The following is a 10017-nucleotide window of genomic DNA, read 5'->3' as shown; positions in this document are numbered from 1 at the left end:
GAATCAAAGGTAATCCTTGTAATCTTTCATTTTTTTTTTCGATCTAAAATTTTTGATTACTATACGCATTACATCGTTTTTTTATAAGGTTAGATAATAATATGAAATTAAATTAAATTTTTTGGCATTTGAAACTCCAAAAATTACACAATAGTTAAGTGTTTTTTTGATTCACTTGCATGCATAAGATTTGTTAGATTTTTATGCTTGATATGCGTACATATTTTTTTAAGTAATAAATTTTAATAATTAAAAAGAAAATTATCTCTGTACACTTGAATTATTTAAAGATTATACGGAAATTTAAATATTTAAATAACCGTGTAATGTGTTACGATTCTAAATTAATTAAATCCTACTATCGAAATGTAAAATTAACACTATACGCAGTAAAGTAAATAATCAATTGTTCAATTTATTTAATGTATCTATAATATTATTATAAAGCAAATTTGATATTTGTAAGTGGTATAATAAATTGCTGTTAAATTATTTGATATTTGTTTAATTTGAAAGTTTTTTTTTTAAAAAAGGAAATTAATTTTCTGGTTATTATTTAATATATAAAGTGTTATGTACAAAAAAAAAATTAACACTGGAAAATTTTAAAGCTTTAAAATACAATATTTCTGTGAAAATTGGATTTGAATTTTAAGAACCACAAAATTTATGTCCTATATTATGTAAAAACATTTATAGTATAAAATTGCCAGTAAGTTTTTTTTTTTCTCTTTTTTTGCTTACCTCAAATATAAAATACAATATATTCTAACATTATCTATCTACAACGTAAATAACTACTGGTAATGCAAGTAAGAATTCTGTTTAAAAACATTTTATGAGACAATGACAGGTACGTTTCAAATACTAACATTAATCTTCCTCTGCTTGATTTCTTTTGCCACCAATGATAAATGATCCTTTTAGCTTCCTCATATTGCTTTGATTCGATGTAGTTTATATTAGATGTTGATAGTCTGTGATAGTAAAGGAAGAGTGATATATGAACATATAGCCTTGTCAACATTATCATCCCACATAATGCACTTCAGCTATTTGTGACGGTAAAAAAAAAACATTTAAAAGCAGCCTGTAATTAGAAAACATTTTTTTTTTTCAGTTCAAATAATTTTTTTTTCAGTTGACAATGGTAGCATGCTTAAACTTGTCCATATAGCTGATTGCTTGTTTTGTATTTTAAGTAGTTCCTAATACATAAGAAATTATTCAGTCCATAAATCTTCTGCTTTTTGAATTGATTTCATATTTCTCAGCATTTTCTGTAGGTATATGCGCATGGATAATAAGCAACGTTTTTGATTTGTGACAAACAAAAACATTATTATATAACACAAATAATACTGAAAATTACTATATTTCTTTATTTACCTTTGCATTGTGAAATACACATCCTCTGATCTTGATTGGGCCTTTTGTTTTTGTTTCAGAAACCTCATATGTATTCACAAATTGCTCGTGGGCTCTCCGTCAGTCGATGTGAGAATGAAAGCATCTGAAAAAAGGGGAACACCATCAAGCTTGTTGTTTGCCGGAAAAATAGACCACCAAAAGAACATCCGAACCAGAATCCTTGATTGCAGACAGACCAACCAAGCCACCACCAAAGCAAATGACACCGGAGTGGGAAGCGCCAGGGCCAGACCAGAAGCAGAGAACATCCCCTCTGCTTACACCCTAATTCACGGACCCAAGACCAACCAAACCAGTCGGAAAAATCGCAGACAACGGAGTAAAATGGTGGAACAAAAGCCTCCATTAACCAACTCCATATCAGTCCAAACTCCAGGCACGGATTTAGTTCAAAAAGAGTCCAAAAAGGGGAACGTCCTAAATATGGTGTGTCTCACGTCGGAGGGGACTCATATGCCTGAGCAGACAACCACGCCTCCAGCATGTGTGCATGGACTTAGAACGTCCAACCTACATTACTGCCACAGCAGCAACCACGAGCCTAGGCACCATTTCCAAGCAAGGAATCCAAACTGGATAGACTCGCCGGAAAAAGCCCACCGAGAAGGAACAAAGGAGCGGAGGAGAAAAAAAGAGGGAGAGCAAGCAACCATCTTGCTCAAAGCATGAGAATCCATAGCACCCTATATAACGTGTATATATAAGCAAAGCCCTGTTCCCAAGAATCAGCATCCACACGTTACCTTGGCAGAAAAAGTCCAACAAATCAGCGAAAAAATAGGAGACAGCAGAAAGTTCTAAAACTTAGCCCCTAAGAAAAAAAAAAAAACGCCATCGTTTAAGTTGGGCGGGAAAATGGAGCCTTCTGATTGGCTGAAATTTAGTGGCTTTTATATATGTATAGATAGATGTATAGATTTTTTCTCACTTTCTTAGAATTTATAAATTTAATTCAATTATAATTCTAAGTTTCATGGTTTGCATGTGCAAAATATGTATTTAGTCACTTTCTAAAATTTAGATACACTTTTTATTAATTATTTTTCACGAAGCTTACTTGGTTATTTGGACTAACTATAGGAAGTTGCGTGGTGTGATATACCTCTTTTGGATTCCAATAATAAAATATATCTTCTGAGCCAATTTCCAACTTGGTTTTGGAAGACGTATTTTATTATTTTAGTATGTCCAACTATGGTGGAAAATCATGTCCTCATTAATTATTCATTTAGTTGGACTATAATTGGAACCAAATATTGATTATTTAGTATGTCCAACTAATGGTGGGGAATTATATCTTCATTATTTAGTTGGTCAAATCAGTTATGAGTGTTATATCATTAATTTGGCTAAAGAATATCTTAATCCGTAGGAGTGATCATTTAGAAAAAGATCATTAAATACTCGACTAAAGCTGATGGATTTAATTGTTTTCATACATTTCAAATTGGATTGTGCGTCTAGCAATAAGTCCAAAAGTTTCCACAAGTATTAATTTAGTTTTTTTGTTCTTATAATTCATAAGTTCATTTCATTGAACGTTTGGTTGTACAACATATTTATGAAAATGTTGTAGCAATATTAATGAATTTATTAGAACGAAAGCATTTTACTTGTGGTGCACTGCCAATTAATAAATTCTTTAGCGAGTCTTTAGTTTCTTCAAAATTGATCTGGGCCATTTTTGGTTTGTAAGGCTCAAAACAATTTTGCAAGACATAATAAGTAAGACTCGTAATGTTCAATTAATTTCGAGGTGGACCTTGAGATTATTTGAGAAGTTGGTGTATGTTTAAGATTCTAATTTATGGACTTAGATTTTTTTGGTTTGTTGTCTAAGTTATTGGAATGTTTCTATGACTTGACTATCTTTTGGCTATCTTAATGAGTGGGAGTGACAGACGTGTTAACTCTAAACTCTTAGCCGTTAGAGGTAGTGTTTATGTTAACTTATAAAGAAGTCATAGAATATAGTTAGCATTATGCTAACATTAAGAGATCTCTACTTAAGGCATGCTTATAAGATTTTGGAGATCATACAGTGAATTTGGATGGTTTCTTCATTTAGTTGTGCACATAATATATTTTGAGAAACATCCATTAAGGGACTAGAATAAACGTAGGGTTTGTTCATAAAGAACCTAAGTTAGGGAATTTAAATGCATGTAATCATAGTAGATATTACTCAATTAGTAGAGGACATATTACTATGGTTCATGTGTTTTGTTCTTTAATGAAGGTTGTGCCAGTACTAGCACCAAGTGAGAGAATGTAAGTATTTTCCCTAAATACAATATATTATAATATATTGTATTATTGGGTGGTTGTGGTGAAAGTGGAAGATTAAGTCAGTTAGTGACTTAATCTGTTAGGCAACTCAGGATATTCAGTTAAGCTTTAACTGAATATCTGCCTACGTTGATGGCATGTAGGCTTCTAAGCAAAACAGTCCTCCCACAGCTCCCGTTTCAGTATACACGCACCATCGAGTATTTGGGAGAGAAGTGGTAGACAAAATACTAACCTTTATTCTGCAGGTTTATCATCTTGTGGCAATACCAACGACTACGGCTGGGGATATTCGGGCAATCCTAAAGCTTCCGCGGTAACGAGGCAGGTTACTCGTTTACTAAAGTTTATGTTAGCCTTAATATTATTATCTAACAGTAACCTCTCAAAGTTAAGGGGTTCCTTGTGCGCGGTCTAGCATCTGAGGATTCATGTTCAATTAAGTTACCATAATTTACATCCTCTCACTGGGTCAGGGTGTGGGGTCCTTAAAGATTGGGGTTCAACCATTTTGGAAGAATATGGCTGTTGAATATATATGCGTTTGTTTTGCTTTTCAAAAAGTCTGGTAAAATTCCAGAATACTGTGGCTTTTGGTTGATAGCATGTTCGGATTTTAAACAATTTCCAAAATGTGGCTGTTGAATATATATGGGTTTGTTTTGCTTTTCAAAAAGTCTGGTAAAATTCCAGAATACTGTGGCTTTTAGTTGATAGCATGTTCGGATTTTAAACAATTTTCTAATTTAAAATGTTACATGCCTACATGTCGTATGTATTTATTCTTATTACTAATATATATAGTTCATAAATTCAATTGCAATATTGCCCCTGAGGATAAAAATTTGTTGATAAACTCAAAGGGTAAAAGTGGAAAATCCAAAATTGTCATGATAAAACTCTGGACAAAGAAAGAAGTAGAAAATGGAGAGACACTCTCCCTGGATGAATTTAACACAATTGTATAATCATAGAAGCAAACAAAGAAAATGAAGATCCATAAATAAACAAACAAGCAAATAAACACGTCTCCAATACAAATGTGTTCCAACTTCCAAATCTCCAATACAACACAGCCAATGAGAAACACGTCTCCCTGAATAACAAGCAGCACAAATAACAAATTGAATTTACAAAAACAACAGAATAAAACATAAGTTCTCCACCTCACCAAACAAATTATACAGCACTGCAAAAACAAAGATTATTTTTATTGGTTTAAATATGGATATCAGAAAAAAAAATTAGTGTAGCATTATTGGGTAGACCACACCAGATCTGCAAACAACGATGCTCAGTTCATGCCCTTCACAAACCCACGATAAGAGAGACCATAAGCAGACATGGAGAAAGAGAAAATGCTTTAGCAACTTCATTTTGAACGAATATAATTTTGGCAATTAGCAACTTAAGTTCACTTACCAAGTATATAAGATAGCAGAGAAGAACAAGACTCATTACTGCAGAAAAAAAAAAAAAAAGAAGAGATTTTTAACTGACCTGCACAACTCAAAAGATCATCTAGATGACACCATGGCATTTTTAAATTTGCTGTATCAGTTTGAGCTCATCAGGAGGATAGATACTGAGCTTGAATCTCCGGGGGGTTCCTCCTTTCTCCTTTACTTCCTTCTCTTTCCCTTGTTTTATCTGTAAAATGTTCCAGGCCGACAGTGCAGCATTTGAGTTGGTAAGGTTCAGCTCCATCTCCTGAAGATTGTCTATGTCCGCCAGGCTAGGTGGGACTTCCTCCAGATTAAGGCATTGTCTAAGAATGAGTCTCTTTAGTAATGGGAAGTGGAGGCTAGAAGCCTTCCATGTCTTCAAATCTGTCCTCTCAATTCTCAAAAATTGGAGACGAGGAAAGTCACCTTCAGATGGCTCCCACTTATCTCCTTTGAATGCATTTTCTACCAATTTGAGAATTTCAAGGTACTCCAGTGATCCCAATACAGATAATTCACTCCATTTGAGCTGTGTTCCAGACAAGGTTAGCCTCCTAATCTTTTGTGGAAATTCATACTTTTGAGGGAGGCATTGCAACTCCCCACCATGATTCAGCAGCTTCAATTTCTCCAACAAGTGCAATTCTCTGAGGTTTTTGAACAAACTAGACCCAGTATCCTTGTTGGTTTCAAAAAGCTTAACCAAATTTCCCTGTATACCCAAGTTTTTCAAATCTGGAGCTTTGACCAATGAAGCTGCTGTGCAGCTTTCAGGTGAAATCCTTGAAAGTGTTTGCAAGTTTCTATTTGGAAAAGGATTTTTCTTGGTCTTCGAGGAAGAAGGTGGAGGCAATTGAGCAGATGAATTTGTTTGCAAGTGCCTCAATCGTGTCATTTGCCATATGTCTCCTTTGATATCAAGGGTGCTTTGCTGTGTCCTAACTATAAGAGTTTGCATGTTCCACAGACTATCAATGGCTTGAGGAAGGATCTTGAGGGTAGTTGATATTGCAATGTACCTTAAATGGAACAACTTAGTCATGTCTCTAGGAAAACGTGTGAAGATGATGGATTCATCTGGTGCAGTGTGTAACACCCTTAGCAGTGGAAATGCTTCACGAATGATTGCAAGTTTTACTGCAGGCAGTTCATGTTCATTTGAGGAGAAGCATAACAAAGAGCGGACATGTTCAGCAGCAAGACCTGAAGAGAGAAATGCCAAAAGATTGCTCTGGACACTAACTCGACGACAAGTACCTAGCTGCCTGCTCATGTTCATTTCTTCAAATAGATTCACCTCTTTGGCCTCATTCATGCAGAACTCATGCAACATGTCATGAATGCGACAACTTTTGATTTGTCCATTTGACCTTCTTTGCATTACCATCACCAAATTCCTATTGACAAGATCACTCAACTTTCCATTAGCTATGTCCTCCAAGGTCAATGATGGTGCATCTTCCTCAATAATAAACCCCTCAGCAATCCACAACCTAACGAGTTTTTCAGCTGAAATCTCAGATCCTTTAGGAAAAGCCCCAAAATAAAGGAAGCAACTCTTCAGGTCATAAGGCAATTGGTCGTAACTCATTCGCATTAGGTAATCGTAGCTCTGTAGGCTCAGTCTCAGGAAGTCACTGATACTATCAGCTACTTTGTCCCATGCCCTACTTGTTTTTGGTTTACCTAAGAGAGTACCAGCAATAATCACTATTGCTAGTGGTAGTCCACCACATCTTTTAGCGATGGTTCTCCCAGGCCTTTCTAACTCAAAAGGACAGCTGCTTTCCTCCTGGAAGACCTTCTTCTGAAGTAGTTCCCAACTTTCATCCTCAGTTAAAAATTTTAGGTTATGAGGGTCACCCCTAGAATTGGCATGCATAGCCACAATATTGTGGTGTGTAGAAACCAATACCCTGCTTCCCTTGTTGATGGGGAAAGCAATTTTGAGTTCATCCCAGTTTTGAACTGTCCATACATCATCTATGACAATAAAATATTTTGTTGACCCCAAAAATATTTTAATTTCATTGACTAAATCTTCATCAGTCACGTCATCAGAGTAGCTGTAGGATCGCTTGCTCAACTCTTTCAATATTCTTAGAAAAATATCCCTTCTGTTGTATACTTGAGAAACATAAATCCAAGCACGAATCATGAAGTGATACTCAACTCTTTCATCCTTGAAAACCTTGTTGGCCAAAGTAGTCTTGCCAAGTCCTGGCATACCCACTATCGAGATAACTTCAAACCCTTTTGATCCACCAGTGAGACGTTGGACTATAGCATCAACCTCGCCATCAAAACCCACCACATCATCTTCCTCCACAATAGGAGGATTAGGAGCCTATTTCAAAACCACGGAATAAGCATACATACAACAAAAATAGTCTCATATAATTTGGGGATATATAAAATGTATAGTAGGTGCGTGCAAATACAATACAAACATGTGTATTAACCACCTTACTGTGATTTTTTAATATCAAATTCATTTTAAGTCTATAACAATCAAGTAAAATTTCGCTTAAAAAAAGGACAAAGAGAGAAGTTTGAATCGACGAATACCCGATTATGCCAGATTAACGATTCATCATCTCGGAGAAGATCAAGGTCATACGTCGGATGATCTTGGATCTCTCTCAATCTGATCCGAACTTTCTGAATAGTTCTATCGAGTGCCCGTTTTCGATTCTTGTGTTCGATATCCAGACACCGTAACCATTTCTTGTCGTAGTGGTTTTTGGCAGCCACGACATATTGGTCGATGAGATCCTCGGCCATGCTGACCACGAACCGGATCTTGTTGATAAGGCGCTCGAGGATGTCGTTGTGGTACCGGACATTTCCGGCTTCTCTGAAGAATAACTTGAAGTTGCCCAGGTCAGTTAGAACCCCCTGAACCTCGTCCTCGAGGCCAGATATGAGCTGGACGTTCTCTATTAGAAGATGGGTCAAATTCTGTACCAGCAAATTCACCACCACTTCTGCCATCTCTGCCTCTCTCAATCTCTGAGCTCGTTTTGATCTCAAAGATTCTCAATAGAAACCATTGCCATCTTTCATGATTAGTCTGAGCATCGGCGATGACAAAGTAGTTGACTTGCTTTCTCAATCTACACGCAATTTGTTATTAATAATTTAATACGGAGTAAATAAAATAAAGGATAAGGGAGAAACAAATTCTCATATTTTTAATGAAAATGTAATTAAAGGTGTAGTGACTTTTTCCATCGGGAGATCATGAGCTGAGACGGATTCAAAAAATTATTTGAGTAGGAGCAAAAATTAAATGACATTAAAAATGTCAATGACAAAATTTCAAACAGTTATAATAAAGTTAAAATACAAAATACATTTTAAATTACAATAGAATGTTTTTGATAGATTACACAATGGTTAGAGTCCGAGTAAAAACTATACCTGAGTGGAGTAAAAATGTAAAAATATGAAACATAATTGATTAGATAACATAATTTAAATAACACTATATTCATAAATACTTTTTAATTTTAATTTCTTTTAATTAGATTAATTTTTCTAAATTAATTCGAATACAATAAAGTATAATATAAACGTTGGTAGGGAATACCTCGACCGACATGCCTTCGGCTTTTATTCTTGTTTATGCAGGTCTACAGTCGGATATTTCTAAAGGAACCCGGTCGGACCCGACCGGCGTCTTCAACACCCGTTCGATGGCCCTTGGATGCAAGAGTTGAGAAGAGGCACGTGGCAACGTTATGCGTTGGCAGGCAGGGCTCACGGGGTGGAGACACGTGGTTGCTACGTGGGTTACATGCCGGCCGGCCGGAGCTGTGTCTCCGGCCTAGCAGCTATAAATACCCACGGTGGCAACAGTTTGAGGGACTTTTGGAACGATCGATAGGCTATTTACAGAGCAGCCCGACCGCAGTCAGTCGGCCCTCGGAATAGCCATTTTAGATTGTATTAGGTCCTTTACCCGATCAATAAAGACTTTATTTGCTTTTAACTTGATCGTGTTGATTTCTTTGACCGCTTTACGTGGAATTTACACTATCAAACGTGTATACTACATTAAGTAAATTATTCATAAAAAGTAGGCTAAAAGACATTTAATTTGTTAATTAAATGATTCATAAAATGTAGACTAAAAAAATATTTAATTTATCTTGGAAAGAAATGAAAGGGATAAAATAAAGGTACAAGCGTCAAATAGACCCATCTACTACTGCGAAGTGCTCAATTCCCACCACGAACTAAATTAAGTGTCAAATAGGCACATCTACCAGCTAAATTTGTTCAATTGACATTTTTATAGGTTGCCTATCTAATTATTATAAATATAATAAATAAATAAATAAATAAATAAATAGAATAATCATTCTTTTTTTTTAAAAAAATTTATTCTATTGAAACAAATTTAGATGGTAGATGGGCCTATTTGACACGTAATTTAGTACGTGGTGTGAATTGAGCACTTCGCAGTAGTAGATGGGTCTATTTGACACTTGTGCCTAAAATAAATGAGAGAAGATAAGGAATAATGTTGCTAATAAGATTTGAGCATATGATATATGCATTTTAACATCAAATTTGGAATTCAACCAACTAAATTACTTAAACTATTAAGAATTTCAACATCAAATTTGAAATTCAACCAACTAAACTACTTAAACTATTAATAATTTTAACATAAATATACATTTTATATAATATATAATGCTTATGTGTATATATATACATACCTATATATAAGGGGAGGGGGTAGCTGCCCCCATAGTGGCTGTGCCCCTGGTCATGGGTTCGAGCCTCAGTGGGGGTGATATTCACTCTTTGTGCTTCAGTAGGTTGATAAAGTAGTTATGAA

General features: G+C 35.3%; 1 protein-coding gene across 3 annotated transcripts; it reads right to left on the bottom strand.

Annotated features, from left to right (window-relative positions):
• Positions 1-4703: 4703 nt before the first annotated feature.
• On the bottom strand, positions 4704-8273 carry LOC109186099 (putative late blight resistance protein homolog R1B-14). 3 transcript variants are annotated; one of them, XM_019336002.1, is made up of 3 exons: positions 7734-8273; positions 5221-7512; positions 4704-5026 (listed from the first exon to the last, which is right to left on the bottom strand). In XM_019336002.1, exons 1-2 carry the CDS (start codon positions 8157-8159, stop codon positions 5263-5265), a joined length of 2676 nt encoding a protein of 891 aa, XP_019191547.1. In that variant the 5' UTR covers positions 8160-8273; the 3' UTR covers positions 4704-5026; positions 5221-5262. The 3 variants fall into 3 exon arrangements, with proteins under 3 accessions (XP_019191547.1, XP_019191548.1, XP_019191549.1); XM_019336003.1 differs by having other exon boundaries at positions 4704-4816; XM_019336004.1 differs by having other exon boundaries at positions 4838-5030; positions 5218-7502; positions 7733-8266.
• Between the last annotated feature and the right edge of the window lie 1744 nt (positions 8274-10017).

This window comes from Ipomoea nil, unplaced genomic scaffold (assembly GCF_001879475.1).
Source record: "Ipomoea nil cultivar Tokyo-kokei standard unplaced genomic scaffold, Asagao_1.1 scaffold1407, whole genome shotgun sequence".
Classification (NCBI taxonomy): Eukaryota; Viridiplantae; Streptophyta; class Magnoliopsida; order Solanales; family Convolvulaceae; genus Ipomoea; species Ipomoea nil.
Note: the sequence above shows the minus strand (reverse complement) of the source record. Positions and strands in the feature narration are given on the sequence as shown.